Genomic DNA, 15668 nt, shown 5'->3' on the forward strand with positions numbered 1-15668 from the left:
CCCCCCCCCCCCCCCCCGTGCCTGGCCTCTCCATCCCACCCAGGTCCCGCGCACCGCCCTCGCTGGCGCTCCGGTTCCCCAGGGCTGCCCAACCCTGGCCTGGGCAGTTCCTCTCCCCTCGCTGCCCCAGCCCCCAGTCCTCTTCCCCCGTCCCAGCCCTCGTTCCTGCTCCGCTGGCTCTCCCCCAGCCTTCCCCCTCGCTGACGCTGGCGCCCGCTTCCCTCCAAGCCTGGGCCTCTGCCTGGAGGTAGACGCAGCCGAGGTCTCCCCCCACACCCCCAGAATGAACCGGCCAGTGCGACCGTCCAGCCAGCCACGGCTGGCTCCCTCAGAGGGCCCGGGGCGTAGGCAGGGCCAGAGCCCTGGGTTCAAGTCACTGTGCCATTCCTGCTAAGCAGTTGCTCTTGGGCAAAGCATTTCCCCGGTGAGAGCTCTCAGTTTTACCTTCTGAGAAAGGGGATAATCACTGAGGCCCTGCTTACCTCGCAGGGCTGTTGCACTAGTGGGTGTGAACTTCTCTGTAGCCTAAGAAACCGACGCGAACAGCTGCTATTTCATGAGTGTATACTATCGGCCAGGCACTTAACACGCTCACGAGGTATCTTTTTGTCCACAGATGCGAGAACAGAGCTCAGAGAGGTTAGATAACTTGTCCAAGGTCACACAGCTCAAGAACTGTAGACCAGGATGCAGGAGCTGGTGCCAAATTCTAAGCTTGTTGGACTCTGCCTCACTATCATAAGTCAAGTATAGTGATGTAATTATTATGATTGCTGTAACCATCGCAGCCCGGGCCCCTGAACTCTGCCCTCGTGCCATCTGTGTTGCCCAGGACTCAGGGAAGGGAAGCTTCTGCTCTTCTTAGTGCCCAACTCTTGTGTGGTCCCCCACTCCAGTTTTAGCTCAGTAGGGTCCTCTTTCCCAGACTGTTCGGTAGGAGAGAGGACTTTTAAATTTAGTGCTATGGTTAATAATACCAACCACCAAGGACAACTCTTAGCCTCCCACCCTGCACTGTCCTTCCCTGCCTCTCATACCAGATCATGACAGAAGGAACCAGAAGGGAGGTCTTGAGCCCTCTACACATGCCACAATCAGTGTGTGTTCTCTCCCTCTTCTCTCCTTCCCCATAAAGGGAAGCCCCAGGGGGGCTCTGTGGCCATCCAGCTCCCAGGAAAGCTGTTCACTGACTTTGAGGCCTGGGACCCCCGCAGACCCCAGGGAAGGCGTCCTGAAATCCAGGGTCCTAAATATTGCCACTCTTCCTTCGATGCCATCACTGTAGGTAAGATGGTCCCACCTGTGCCTCACTTCCTTTTTCCTTCCTCCTGCACATCTCCAGGGCTCTCCAGAGCTGGAATATGAGGTGGGGTTATGAATAACAAAATCCAGAAATACCAAGCCACAAGCATTCTGCAGGGGTAGCAAGCCCACGCCAAGCAAAATACTGCTCCCTCCTGCACGCCTTCCCTTTGCCCCAGCTGTGCACGCTACATCCTCTCTCCTCCGTCTGGGAAGCTGGTTCTAGGAAAGCATCTTCCCTGGAAGGAGGGCGAGAGACTGATGGTCACTCCCAAACTCTCTTGTCTCCGGACAGATGGGCAACAGCGACTGTACATTTTCCAAGGAAGCCAGTTCTGGGAGGTGGCGGCGGATGGTAATGTCTCAGAGCCACGCCCACTACAGGCAAGATGGGCCGGACTGCCCCCCCACATTGAGGCTGCTGCAGTGTCATTGGACAGTGGGGACTTCTACTTCTTCAAAGGTACCAGCCCTGGGGTAGATGAGAAAATTGAGGCCAAGAAGGGAGGTGTTCTCTTCAAGGTCAAAAGTGGGGAGGAGTCTCAATTCCACTCTGAACCTGTGGCCCCAGGGAATGCTACCAGGAGGTTCCTTCAGTGAAGGATTGCGGGGCATGGGCGTTAAGGTTGTCCCACAGAGGGAGGGTGGGAGAGCTGCAGAGAAGCTGCAGGAAGCAGAGGATCACTCCTGAGCTCTGCAGTCCAGCGGAAAAGTCCTACTTCCTTGGAATCCTGGCTGTGTGAGGTTGGGCCTGTCACTTGGACTTGAATTTCTCGAATGGGGAAAATAATCCCTCAGGTGTGTTGGGGAAGGAGGGTTAAAACAACATGTCCTGAGGAGCGTGCAGTGTATTGAGTAAACAGTTCTCTTCATTCATCCAACAAATATTGAGTGCCTTGTATGCATTAGACACGGCTGGAGGCGTTGGGATACAGTAGTGAACAAAACAAAAATCCCTGCCCTCATAGAACTATGTAGAAATGGTGGTGACAGGCCTTCTTTGTGGTCCACTGACCATTCAGGGAGGGGGCCTGCTTCCCACCCCCCCTGGACGGGCTCCTGTGGCTGTCTGCCCTCTGCTGACACCTGCTGGAACCCTAGGCCACAACAGTCCCTCCTTACTGGGTATAACGAATTATTAGTACTGTGTGATCCATTTTGACAATCACAAATACTAACCACCTTGGGCTCCAACATGAGGGGGAGCAGGGGTCTGGGGGGACAGAGAGGAGGTGGAGGACCAAAGGGTGAGAGCCACCAGCTCACCCTGGCTGTCCCGGTGCCCTACAGGGAGCCGATGCTGGAGGTTCCGGGGCTCCAAGCCAGTGTGGGGTTCACCACAGCTGTGCCGGGTAGGGGGCCTGCCCCGCCACCCTGATGCGGCCCTCTTCTTCCCTCCTCTGGGCCGACTCATCCTCTTCAAGGGTGCCCGCTACTACGTGCTGGCCCGAGACGGACTGCAGGTGGAGCCCTACTACCCCCGAGGCCTGCAGGACTGGGGCGGTGTCCCCGAGGAGGTCAGCGGCGCCCTGCCACGGCCAGACGGCTCCATCATCTTCTTCAGAGATGACCGCTACTGGCGCCTTGACCAAGCCAAACTGCGGGCGACCGCCTCAGGCCGCTGGGCCGCAGAGCTGCCCTGGATGGGCTGCTGGCACGCCAACTCAGGGGGCGCCCTGTTCTGAAGACACTCCACCCCTTAGTGAACTGTTGGTGCCCTCATGACCAACGTGTGTCCCCTGCCCCAGGAGCAGGACCTGTTTTGGAAGCCTCCAAGCCTCCCCACAGAAGACCAGGCAGGAAAGTTTGTGTTTGTTCCCTGCAGAATGGCTTTGTGCTCTTAAGACATCTTTGTGCAATCAATCCAAGGAGAAGCCAAAAGGGGTCTCAAACCCCATAGCCCTTCCCCAAAGAACTCTCCTCCCTAAGCCTTGGGGATTTTGTTTCTTCTGATAAAGGTGCACTTTCTGTCCATGACGCAACAGCACTGGGCGGCCAGGGAGGAGGCAAAACTCAATGGAGAGGTTGGGACCACTTTGAAAGACTGTCTCCTATCCCTCAGGACCTCCTGGCTCAGTTTTCGGAGAATTGTGTCGTTTTAAATGAGAAGCCTCACCTCCTCGTTGGATACGAGGATTTCCAACCTCAGAGAGCCGTGGGGGTCGGGGTGGGGGATCAGGACCCAGAGCAAGAGGGAGACTGATGCAGGCCTGCTGCGCCCCCACTTTGGGGGGAGGGAGGGGCTGGAATAAAGTGGTGCCCCCTGCTGGTGGGCCTAGAGGCGGGCATGAGGCTGCCCTGGAATGGTTTCCAGTGAGAGCAGGTGGGGCACGGATGCTGGGGAGGCTGGGAACATGTTCTTTCCCGTCCAAGCTAAGACCACAGACCGTGTGTGAGTCGTGATGGGGAGACGTGGCCTGAAAAAGCAAAATGTCCCTGCCCTCCCTCACCCCCAGGCTAGCTGGAGAGCCATGGGTGGCAGGGAAAGGATGGGGGCCTCTCTGGAGGGCTGTGCTGCTGCAGGCTCTGGGGTCCCTGCAGGCTGGGGGAGGCCTGGTGCTCACAATGGCCCCATTCTTCAGGCCACACACGCAGCGTTCCAGGAGCTGGCTGGCTGGCCAAGAATAGCTGGGATTCCTGGAGAAGGAACCAGCTCTCCAGCCTCTCTGTCTTCTGCCTCAGCCAGTCTCAGGGTTTCAGCATCTGGTTCTCTTGTCCTCCCCGCTCCACACCTGCCAGTGCCTCATTTGCACAAACACTGACCCTAGCATGACCAGGCTTCCAGCGGAAGGGGAGAATGATCTGGCAAGATTCAGCCCTCAGCTCCCCAGGGGCATTCCTGGCCCTCCGCCTTCATTTTCCTCTGTGCAGTTGCGGGGGGCGGGGAGAGGGGTGGCCTTTGACTGCCCTTGGATGCAAGTGCTTTGTTCCACCCTGTCCTGGGGGAGACGGAGGGAGGAGGCGCTCCGCCTGCCCTTTTCCCTCTGTCTTGAACCCCGGGGAAGGCGAGGAGGGGCTTTATCCCCCTCAGCGGAGCCACCTGGTCCCGACCTCAAGGCTCTGACATTTTGATTAGAGGCTTTAATGAGTGATTGGAGGGGCATGGGTAGGATTCTCAGCGTAGAGGGAACCCAGGCGTTAGTTTCTCTAGGGGATGCCTCGGCCCACGGGCCAGAGCACCTGAACTACCCGGGAGGTGAATGTGAGGCTGTGCCGAGGGTGGGGGCGAGAGGCACCAGGTGCCGCCGGGCCGGGAGCCCTCGGGAGGCGCTAATGGAGGCATGGAGCTCCGGGTGATGTGGGGCTCAGCCTTGGGCGGGCGCTCGGCGACAGGTGGGAACGGCCACGGCGACCGTGGGCCGGCTGGCGGGCTTGGAGGCGGCGCTCTGGGAAGGGGCAGTTGGCGACAAGTGCCGGAGAGCGCTCCGCGTCAGACAGAAGGTGGTGGCGGGGAGGCTGGGGTCAGGCGAGGACGGAGGGCACGAGGGCTGGCCGCGGGGGCGCTCAGGGGCACTCGGCGGCCCCCGCGCCCCCCGAAGCCCGCGCCTTACGCGGATCCGCGTGCTCCAGAATGCAGTGCGCCACGTAGGCCGGGTGGCTGTGCAGGTTCCTGCATTTCTTGCAGAAAAGAATCTCGCAGCGCGCACAGCCCCCGGCGCGCGGCGGCCGGCGCCGCGTCTCCAGCACGCACGGCGGCTCCGGGAGGCACCGCTTCCTGCGCGGGGCCCGGCACGCTCAGCGCCCCGCACGGTCCCCTCCCGCCCCGGCCCGCGCCGCCCGCCCGCCCCGGCCCGGGCGCGCCCTCACCTGTCCGCGGGAGCCGCCAGGCCGCCGAGCAGCGCGAGCGGGCCGAGCCAGCCCCAGAAGCCGCTGTCCGCGCGCCGCAGCAGCGCCACCTGCTGGGTGCTGGACTCCTGGCGCAGCGGGCAGTAGGACACCGAGCCCCGCTCGCGGCCCTCGCCGCCCTCCGCCCCCCGGCTCGGCGCCTCGCCCTCCGCCCTGCTCTGCTCCTGCGGCCTCGCCGCCGCCTCCTCCTCATCCTCCTCCTCGTCCTCCTCTTCCTCTGACCCCTCCTCTGCGGCCGCCTCCGCCTCGCTGGCCGGCGGCTCCGCCAGTTCCTTCTTCCACAAGGGGGTCTTCACTCCTGCGGGGCGGACGGGGGCAGGTCAGCGCAGGCCCGCTGTCCCCGGGGAAGAGCGGGTACCCTGACTGCTGTCCACAACCCGAGCCCCCCACACACACACACACAAAGGGCAGGCGCCTGAAGGACAGTGTGCACGGGATGCACGAGGCTAGCAGGATTCCAAAGCGACGGTTACAGAGTGTGCAGGATTTCCCGGGCGAGACAGGGCCGGCCGGGCTGCCCCCCATTTCCCAGGTTCCTACTCTTCCTCGCTGAGGATTCGGGGCAAGTCACGTCGCTTCTGTCGAGCTCCGCGTCCCCATCTGTAAAAAGTAGTGCTCATCTCCAGGGTGATTGTGAGGCAGGTAGCAGTTCGCGTCTATGGCAAGTGCCCAGCCCAGGGCTTGCCTTGAGGAAGCCCAGCCGTGGCAGCACCTCCCACGAGCAAACACACACCACCACCACCACCACCACCACCACCACCACCACCACGCACACACCAGTTAGGAAAAGGCTGCCCTAGAAGTGAGCCAGTTAGGAAAAGGTGTTTCTTCTTCCTTCCAGGCTTGACCCCAATTGCCGGCTGGATTTCAGCCACCAGGGTCCCTCAGGCTGGTGCCTTTCTGGAGTTCACAAGCTCCATGACTCATAACGGTAACCCTGGCAGGCCAGACGTTCCGGGCTGCCATGGGAAGTAACCCGGCCTCTCCTAGTAGGAGTCCACCGTTCAGCAACCTCCCTGCCTCCCCCCCTGGCACCACCATGTGTCTGTCCTGCTCTCTGCTCCATCTGGGGAGCTAGACTTCCTCGGAAAAGCAGGGGGATGAGGGCTGGGAAGACACCTCTGTGGTTTGCCCTGAAAAGGTCAAGAGAATTCCTATTGGTCCCTGCCCAACCTGTTTAAAAAGGTTGGGGACAAAAGAGAATGATACAATTAGTGTTCTAGCTCACATGTATTGAGCACCAACTGTATGCAGTCGCTGCACTAAATTCCTCACACATTGGGCCCCTTCATCTTCACAACTACCTTGGGTAGGGGTGAGGGAGGTAACCGAGGGGCCTCTGAATTTCATCCAAAGCTTCTGAAACCTTTCCAAAAAAGTTGTTTGGAAGATTCTGCCAGTTCTCGATGTTGCTGAAGCTAGAAAACCTGGGTCCGCTGCACTTTTCGTTAGAAAACACACTAAGGAGCATTTTGGTTGTGAAAGGCCAGACTTTGTGCACAGCCAGAAAGGGGTGCTGGAACTCTCTGAGAGAAATGGGAATAGGAAACAAGGTTAGAAAGGAAGGTTGGGACTTTGGGTGCCAGGCTATGGAGTTTGGACTTCGTCCTTCAGGAGTGGGGCGCCACCGAATGTTCTGATGGAAGGACATGCTCAGAGCTGTGTTTTAGGATGGTCTCTCTGCAGGACAGAGGGAGACCCACTTAGGCATCATCACAGCGGTCCCGGCCAGAGAAGACAAAGGTCCAAACAGCAGCAGGTGAAGATGAGGGAGCAGATGTCAAGAATATTCAGGAAAGAGAGAGGAGAGGGCTTGTATAAGTAACTGAGAAAAGGCTGGACTTCTCTGTGGTCGCCATGGTGATGGGTGAGCTGGCCCACACTGGGTTTGTATCCACACTTGAAAGGAGTCAGTGATCCTGTCCTCAGTCCCCATCCTGGCTCCAGCCCCACTCACCATGCTTATCCGTTCTTCCCAAGGCCATGCTGTCCTCTTCCCCTGATCGGGGACTGGGATGAGACAGCGTTCCCAGAACGCATGGAGCTTTATCTGATCTCCAGGGCTTCTGTTGGATCACAAGGGGTGGGGCTAGAACTTCACCTGCTCTTAGGGTTCCACCCAGGAAGAGCTGCCTTTTCTAGAGCCTCCAAGAGCACTTAAAACCCAGGTGTCCCCCCACCTTCCCTCTTGGCAAGGCGTTAAAGGAGAGAAGGGGGTGGCTTTGGCCACCAGTAGACTGCGTTCAAATCCTAGCTTTGCCACATCAGTGTAAGAGCTATGTGACTTCAGCATGTTGTCTGACCCTCAGGCTCTTCATCTGTAAATTAGAGATAGTCACACAGTACCAGACTTCACCTGGCCTACAGAAAGCACTCCAAGCATTATGTTTACTTATATCATTATAGTCTTTCCTCCCCTTTCCGTCTTCTCTCTATCCTCCCCCGCCCTGGCTCCCCACTCCACTTACTTCCAGCTCATTGCCTTAGCTCCAAGAAGCCGAGGAAATGCCTCCAAGTCTAGTAGGAAGCAGAGCCCAGGCAACAGCTGGGTGTAGCTCCCAAATGGGGTGTGTGTGTGTGTGTGTGTGTGTGTGTGTGTGTGTGTGTGAGACTTGGGGCTGGCGGAGAGAATAAAATCATGGTGCCTTGGGAAAACTCCTTATTTCCCTCACCTCAACAGTGGCGTGTGTGATAGGAGCAGGCAGAGGGGTCAGAGGATTCAAACCCAGCTCTGGAGAGCCTCAGTCTGACAGGGAGAAATCACTTGGTTTCCACCCAAGTCTGAGGGAGGAGGGGAGTGGGGTCTCTTCCTCGGGCATCTCCCAGTTTGGTGGAGGCTGGTGTGTGGGATATAGAACAAGGAGCAAAAACAGCTCTCGGGAATTTCCTAGTCACACAGGGGCCACCCTGTCAAGAACTGGGGAGGGTCTGAAGCTTTCCTCTTCTTGCATGCTAGCAAGCTCGCTTGCCGGGGCATCATGGGTGTGCCAAAAAACATGAGACTCCTGGGTCAGAGACAAAGGACTGGATTCCTCGTCGCACAGCAGCAGCAGCCTATTTCTGACAGCACCGCCTGCCCCTTGTCCCCTGGGGGCCATGGGGGTGGGCCCGTGAGTGCCTGCACGTGCGGGGGTCTGCATTACCAGAGAAGCTCTGAGCTTAGGAACACAAATCTTTTATAATGGGCAGCCAACAAACTTGCTCTTTGCTCCAGAAAGAGGTGCAATCACTCCGAGGCGCTCAGTCCATTAAATACCCTTGAAAGGTGGGTGCCTCTATTTGTGAGACAAGCAGAACTTCAAAAGGCCCGTGGAGCATTGTCTCCCAGTAAACCCATTCTCCTTACATTTACTTAAAAAGCTGAGAGCCACTGTGGCTCTGGATGGCAAAATTCTAAAGCTCGCTCTGGCTAAAAAGAAAGAATAGTGGGAGCTCGCAGAATGGCCAGGAGACTTAGCAATTGGACAGGAACTATAGATGGGTTGTAAACACAGCCAAGATCACACCACAGGAACGATCCAGTTGAGAACCCACTGGGGGCGGTCACCCCTGGTTACTGGCACCAGGAACGACCTTCTTGCGTCACTACCTAAGATTTAATGTCCCTGGCCAGGCACATCCAAACCACTGAGCCTGTGCTGTGGCTTTTAGGGGGCATCCCACCAAGAACCACCGAAGGGCGTTCCTCGGCTCTGGTCATTCATCGCCTCCTGCCTCTTCCACTTCGATCTGTCCAGAAGCCCTTTGTCATCCTTAGGGAGTTTATTCACTGTTGTTGTTTTTTCCATTCACTCTTCTCAGGGATGTTTTGGGTTTTGTGGGACCTTCATAAAATGTTGGGTTGTCATCACGAACAATTCCAACATAAAGCCACATTGGAAATTGATCACAGAGTAGAAATACGGTCTGCAGTGAAAGCACAAGAGCAGGTAATCCCAGTACACCAGGCACGGAAGCGTACCTCCTGTTCTCAGAGGCCACCTTGGAAGACCCCTCGAAAGGGGAGAGATTGTGCTGATAATGAGGATGAGTTCAAACCTGCCTGGAGCTCTATCCAAAAGAAACTGCTTAAAACCAGAAGAGAACGAGCTACATTTTATTGGCTAGCACAAGCATTATTTCCTGCCATTCACAGAAATCGAGAGAACAAAATGAGATCAATTGTCAAAGTAAAGTGATATATATATAATTTGAAAGCAGGCTCCATGACCAGGGTGGACTTGAACTCATGACACTGAGATCAAGCCTTGAGCTGAGATCAAGAGTCAGATGCTTAACTGACTGAGCCACCCAGATGCCCCTAAAGCTGTAATTTTTGTTCTTTTTTAGATTTTAACATGTAAATTAATAGTACGTATAGCTCATTAACTTGTAATAAACACGTGTAACAGAGATGCTGTAAGCATTTTAGTTGAGCAATAAAGATAAGTTACAAGAAGAACTATCCAATAAGGTGGCATGTAAGGGCCACCCAAGTGGGAATATGTATAGCAAGACTTTGTATATACGTACAAGACTCTTCCCTTTTGAACATCATGTCAGTTAGGATGTATTTAGTTGGTGGGATGTCAGAGTGTCCGACTAATAATGGCTTAAGTCTTATAAAATGTATTAGTTCACTTAAGAAGTCAGAAATGGGGGAGCTCCATGATTGGTTCAGTGGCATGATGAGGTTGTGAGGGACCCAGGCATCTTTTCATCTTTCCCCTCCGCCTTGTTTGCCTCTCTTCTTGGTTGCAAAATGGCTGCTGCAGCTCCAAGCATCCTGGCCTGGAGCAATCATGACCAAAGCAGAAAGAAAGGCTCTGCAGGGCCGGGGCTTCTCAGAAACCCTCCAGAAGGCTTCTCTTTGAGCCTCATTTGGCCAGAACTGAGGCACGCACCCATCCTAAACCAACCGTTTGAGAAAAGAAATGGGATGGCCAAGATCGACCTGGCCTGGTTGTAATTGGTACCTTTGATCAAGTAGGACTCGGGAGTATAGTTATAAAATAATCTTTTTTTTTTTTTTTTTTTTTTTTTTTTTTTTTTTTTACCTCCTATAGTCCCTTTAAACCTGCTCAAGGGGCAGAAAGCTTCCTTCCTGTGTCCCTGGAGGACAATTCACACAGGTCTGATGACTTGTTCAGAGAACTCTCAGGCCATGGAAAAGCAGCCACTGTGGTCACTGAAAGTTGATATAATGTTACATCTCCCCCCAGCTGGGGCCTGCCATGACCGGTGGCCGCAATGTGATGGAGTGACAGGTCCTTCCACCCTCTTGCTCTGTCTCTCTTCCTTCTCAGCTCACCAGCCCCCGGTGTTAGCCTTTCCTGCCCCAATCCAGGCAGTCTCTTGCATCCAGGAGGATACACTGGATTCTGGGGTCACTCATCACCCCCCCTGCACCCCTGGGAATCTGCTGGTCCACTGCCAGCTTCCCCTCTGCTGACCCCTTCCCTGGCCGATTGGCACACAGGAAGCACTCACCCATCCTCTGTTCCAGCTATGAGAGACTGCTGATCCCAGCACAGCCCTCTCCTTGGTCCCCAGCCCGGAGCAGCTAGCCAGCCCAGAGTTCGCACTGTCGAGTTCCCACACAGGAGTCAGACAGACTCCAGTTCTTTGAGTCTCCCTAGTTACTGGGGATAAACATCCAGTTCTTTGGTCCCATTGAAGCCCCTCTCTCTGCTTCTCCCCTTGTTTGGGGGGGGGGGAGATGGTGATAGGCATTAGTTTCCTATTGAGGCTGCAACAAATTACCACCCATGTAGCGGCTTCAAACAACACTGTTAGGGTGCCTGGGAGGCTCAGTCAGTTGAGCATCTGCCTTCAGCTCAGGTCATGATCCCGGGGTCCTGGGATCGAGCCCCACGTTGGGCTCTCTGCTCAGCGGGGAGTCTGCTTCTCTCTTTCCCTCTGCTGCTCCCCCTGCTTGTGCTCTCTCTCTCTCCCTCTCTGTCAAATAAATAAGTAAAATCTTTTTTAAAAAACAGTTATTCTTTTGCAGTTCTGAAGGTCAGAAGTCTGAAAGGAGTCTTACAGGAATAAAATTGAGGTGTTGGCAGGGCCGGTTCCTTCTGGGGCTCCACCAGAGAATCTGCTCCTTGCTTCTTCCAACTTCTAGAGGCTGCGGCGTGCCTGGCCCCCTCAGTCTCTGCCTCAATGGGCACATCTACTTCTGTAGTCAGACTCCGTCTGCCTCACACTTGTGATCCCATTTAAGGCTTATGTCCCCATCTCGAGATCCGTAACCATATCCGCACAGTCCCTTTGGGCATTAGGACGCAGCTCTCTCCGGGGGCCATCATGTGGTCCCCCACGAGGCACGCGGCACAGCCGCGGTTCTCTGTAAATCCTCTCCTGCCCTGCGACAACCCAGCTCTTGACGTACTCGAGTGGGACAGAGATCTGAGCGTCAAGTGACCGCTTCTGGATAATACCATGACAAAGTCTGCCTAGTCTTACTCCTTTTTGGGTTTGCTGCGTCTACTGCGTCTCGGAGCCTCGCAGAAACATCGATCTTAGCTCTGCCATGATTGGCTGGAACCTACCACGGTTCCTCTTCTGGGGCTGGGCCCACCTTCCCGGATTTCAAGGCAGCTCCACCGACTACCCGAACATAATAGGATCGTATTAGCACGCAAGAAAGAACTGACTGTTGTGTATGCGGATAACCAGCCTCTAGGAAGGCTCCCCGTGAGCCGTCTCCTGGTCTTGTGTTCTTACGTAGTGCCCTCCCACATGAAATAAGGCGGCCCCGGGTGACCGATAGGATATTGTGGAAATGACAGTGTGACTTTCCAGGCTGGGTGATGAAGACACTGTGGCTTCTGTCTTGCTCTCTCACCCTGGGTAAGACCAGCTGCCACTTCGCCAGGACACCCAATGAACCCTGTGGAGAGGTCCGGAGCGGGAGGAAGTGAGGCCTCCTGCCTGGAGGTTTTGCACTGGCTGTTCCCTCTGCCTGCGTACCCTTCCCCCGGATACCTGCAGGGCTCGCTTCCTCATTTCTCTCATGCCTCTGTTCAAATATCACCATATCAGTGAGGCCTTCCCTTGACCACCTCATATAAAATGCCACACACTGCCCTGTCTCTCTTAGTGCGTTATTTTTCTCCCTGGTATTTATCACCATGGGACTTACTGTGGCTTTATGTGTTTGTCATCTGTCACCCATCCCCCACTAACATGTATGTAGCCTCCATGATGTCCGGCACCTCAACTATTGCCCTCTCTTCGGGCCTATAATAGTGCCTGGCACATAGGAGGTGAGGTACTCACGGATACTGATTGAGGGAATGCATTGCTGGGGCCAGGATGAGGTACTGAGGTCTCTTTGGACAGCCCACAGCCCGCTCTGGAGGAATCCTGTGGTTAGAGTGGGGGATGGAGCAGGTTCTCAGAGAAAGCGGGGATCGTGGGGCCTAAACAGGGCCGCTGGGAGAATCAGGGAGAGCTGGGACCCACCCAGTCCTGAGTGTGCATGTGCCCTGCAACTTTCCAAAACCATCATTCCTTTACTCCTCACAGCATCCCACAGGTAGACATTATTCCCATTTTACAGTTGCGGAAACTGAGGCACAGAGAGGCAAGGTACCCTATGAAGGTCACAGAGGGATACCGGGAAGGGGCCAGGGCTGAAGTCATCGGACTCTAGCACTGTGTCTCTTTAATCCCTGCCTTACAGTGCTCACTAAACACCAAGGGGCTCGGCAACCCCTGGCCCTGTTTTTCTCCCCCACTCCCCAGAAGCCCCACCCTTCAACCCAGGGGGAGAAGCCAGCCCCAGCCTGCCCTCCCTGCTCCATGGGTCCCAGGCAGGCTGTGCGGGGCAGTCCTTGGCTGGCTGCCTCGAAGGGTTAAGGAGGAGTGTTTGTAGCAGCGCTGTCTCCAAGGAGAGGAGGGGAAAAGCAGAGTGGAGAGGCTGACTGCGGGCTCCACTGCCAGCAGCTGGGGGGTGGGAGGCAGCCAGCCGGACCAGCCTAGTCCTGGGGGAGAGAGAGCAGTGTTCTCACCTCCATCTGTCCTGGGAGGTGGCGAACTCTGGGCGAACTGGGCAGCCCCAGAGTGAGGTCACTGCAGGGCCACCAAGTAGGGAAAGTTCCGGCAGGCACTGAGGAATGTGGGGGGGCGGGGGCTGGGCTGAAGCCAGCAGCAAGGAGCAGAGCCGGAAGTCCTGGGCTCGCCTAGGGTTGAAGGGGAACCCCTGAGTCAGGGAGAACCAGCCAAGGCCCAGCAGGTAGTAGGAGTGACGACACAGCAGTGAGAGAGAGGAGGCACCCACCTCCTCCCTGCTGAGGGTCCAACCATGCCCCGGCCTGGGGGACGTGGGAGGAGGCCTGGGACCCTGCGGCCACCGGTGCGTAGCATCCGGCCCTTCAAGTCCAGTGAGCAGTACCTGGAGGCCATGACAGAGGACCTGGCCGAGTGGCTTCGGGATCTCTACGGGCTGGACATCAACGTGGCCAACTTCCTGCAGGTCCTGGAGACAGGCTTGGTGCTGTGCCGGCACGCCAATGCCGTCACTGAGGCCGCCCTGGCCTTCCTGGCTGAGGCACCTGCCCGAGCCCAAAGGATTCCCCTGCCTCGGACTGGAGTTTCCTGCAATGAGGCCGCCCAGCCGGGCACCTTCCAGGCCCGGGACAACATCTCCAACTTCATCCAGTGGTGTCGAAAGGAGATGGGCATCCAAGGTAACCACCCTGCACCCGCCTCCCCAGGCCCTTATCCTGCCGGAATCCACCTCCTCTCTAAGGCTCGGGCTGCACTGGAAGTCAGCAGCCAGGGTTCTCTTTCCTCATTGGCTTTGGGCCAGCTCAGCCTTTTTCGTGCCTCAGTTTCCCCATCCCATAGTAAATCTTCAATACATAAATGTGTTGATTGAATGATTCATTCATTCATTCAACAAATATACATTTAGTCCCTATCTCAGGCCCAGCACAAAGGACCAAGAGGACTGAGATCCAGTGTCCAAAGAGTTCATGGTCTAGGAAAACAGACAGATGAATACATACACAAATTATAGCCCAATGTGCTAAAAGCCCCAAATGGAAGTGTATGTGTTGGGAAGCCAGGGGAGGAAACAGGTGGATAGTGGGGGCCCAGAAAGGCCTCTCAGAGGAGGAGGGTTTGAACCAAGTCTTGGGGAACAAATAGAAGTTTGGGGGAAAGGGAATTCTAAGCAGGGAACAGCACGAGCAAAGGCACAGAGAAGGTGCTGTGTTTAGACGACTGGGAGAAGCCGGGGAGGGTGAGGGCACAGGCTAGGGTGGGGGAGGGGAGGACAGAGAGGCAAGCAAGTGGACATTAGGGAGGGGCCAGTTGTGCTGAGGCTTGTGAGGCACAGGCGAGTGACAGGCTAGGATCCCTCATCTCCTAGGCCACCGAGCCTGGCATCCACCCTGGTGTGGCTGGAGGAGGAGAAAAATGAGGAGGAGCTGTGGCAGGAGCTGGCCCCGCCCCCTGCCCCAACCAGGGCCCATCTCCTAGGCCTGGTGGGATGAAGCTGGACGTTGTGCCATCCTCCAGGCCAAGGCGGGTGTGGGGTGAGGCAGAAGGAACAGTCAGGCCCAGCTGCGGGCCGGTGGCAAGGCAGTGTGGAGCAGGACTGGGAGGCTAAGAAAAGCTAGTGTCTTACCGAGCACGTCCCATGCAGCCAGGTCTTGTCCGCAGACACCTAACAGCTGTCTTCACAGCAACCCTGTGAAATAGTCTACATCCCACTTTACAGAGGAGGAGACTGAGGCTGGGGGACTAGCCCAAGGACACACAGCTGCTGGGTGGGAGAACCGGGACTCCAACTCGGGCAGTCAGGCCCCAGAGCCTGGACTCAACCTTGCCTGGTTATAAGTGGGCTGAGGGTTGAGTTCCAGATGTCTGCTGGATCTGGAAGGTGAGCAGAACAAACTGCTTCTTACTCCTAGACCCAGGCTGCCGAACGGAGTAGGGAGAAGGGCAAGGTGGCGCTAACCCGCAGCCGGGCTCCGGGCCTCTCTGTTTGGCCGTGTCACCTCTTCCCACCCCAAAATGTCAGACGGGCAACCTACTCTGCCCTGAGTGCCTGAACAATTCTGCTCAGACCTCTCCCAGGGGCCGGCCTGACTCCAAGATCCGACGATCCCAGTCCCCCACCCCACGCCCCCCATCCCTCCGCCGCGCCTCCACCCGGGGCCGGGGACTGCCCCAGGGCTCTCCCAGCTGCTCGGCTGGGCGGAGGTCCGCAGGCGGCTCAGGCTGCCTGCCCCCCTCCCCCACCTCCGCCCGCCAGAGGTGGTGATGTTCGAGACCGAGGACCTGGTGCTACGCAAGAACGTGAAGAACGTGGTGCTGTGCCTGCTGGAGCTGGGCCGCCGAGCCTGGCGCTTCGGCGTGGCGGCGCCCACCCTGGTGCGGCTGGAGCAGGAGATCGACGAGGAGCTGCGGCAGGAGCTGGCCCTGCCCCCGCCGGACCCGCCGCCGCCCGAGCAGCCCGCGAGGCTGCCCTGCCACTTCCGCCACCTGGACCAGCGGGTGAGGGGCTCTGGACACGCCCCCAGGGC

At 56.9% G+C, this 15668-nt stretch overlaps 3 protein-coding genes across 8 annotated transcripts in view; 2 read left to right on the forward strand and 1 right to left on the reverse strand.

Annotated features, from left to right (window-relative positions):
* Window positions 1–3588, forward strand: part of MMP28 (matrix metallopeptidase 28) — a 28956-nt gene extending 25368 nt beyond the window's left edge. For 5 of the 6 annotated variants that reach the window (XM_040640981.1, XM_040640979.1, XM_040640983.1 and 2 more), the window contains 2 exons: window positions 1598–1765; window positions 2593–3588. In XM_040640981.1, the coding sequence (XP_040496915.1) occupies window positions 1598–1765; window positions 2593–2987 (563 nt within the window). In that variant the 3' untranslated portion in view covers window positions 2988–3588. The remainder of the gene's footprint in view (window positions 1–1597; window positions 1766–2592) is intronic. The other variant, XM_040640984.1, reaches the window with a different exon arrangement.
* A 1218-nt stretch (window positions 3589–4806) lies between these two features.
* On the reverse strand, window positions 4807–7133 carry CUNH17orf50 (chromosome unknown C17orf50 homolog). The gene is made up of 3 exons (XM_040639830.1): window positions 7106–7133; window positions 5110–5446; window positions 4807–5017 (listed from the first exon to the last, which is right to left on the reverse strand). Exons 1-3 carry the CDS (start codon window positions 7131–7133, stop codon window positions 4807–4809), a joined length of 576 nt encoding a protein of 191 aa, XP_040495764.1.
* A 5840-nt stretch (window positions 7134–12973) lies between these two features.
* GAS2L2 (growth arrest specific 2 like 2) overlaps window positions 12974–15668 on the forward strand; it is an 8721-nt gene continuing 6026 nt past the window's right edge. The window contains exon 1 of the mRNA XM_040639903.1: window positions 12974–13823. Coding sequence (XP_040495837.1) covers window positions 13439–13823 — 385 coding nt within the window. The 5' untranslated portion in view covers window positions 12974–13438. The remainder of the gene's footprint in view (window positions 13824–15668) is intronic.

Source organism: Ursus maritimus, unplaced genomic scaffold (assembly GCF_017311325.1).
Source record: "Ursus maritimus isolate PB19 unplaced genomic scaffold, ASM1731132v1 scaffold_24, whole genome shotgun sequence".
In the NCBI taxonomy this organism is placed as follows: Eukaryota; Metazoa; Chordata; class Mammalia; order Carnivora; family Ursidae; genus Ursus; species Ursus maritimus.

Coding starts and splice junctions, on each gene's coding strand:
- CUNH17orf50 (XM_040639830.1), bottom strand. CDS start 7,133: ATGGCCTTGGGAAGAACGGATAAGCATG. Junction 5,447..7,105: donor GGGAAGAACGGATAAGCATG/GTGAGTGGGGCT, acceptor TCCGCCCCGCAG/GAGTGAAGACCCCCTTGTGG. Junction 5,018..5,109: donor CTGGCGGCTCCCGCGGACAG/GTGAGGGCGCGC, acceptor GGCCCCGCGCAG/GAAGCGGTGCCTCCCGGAGC.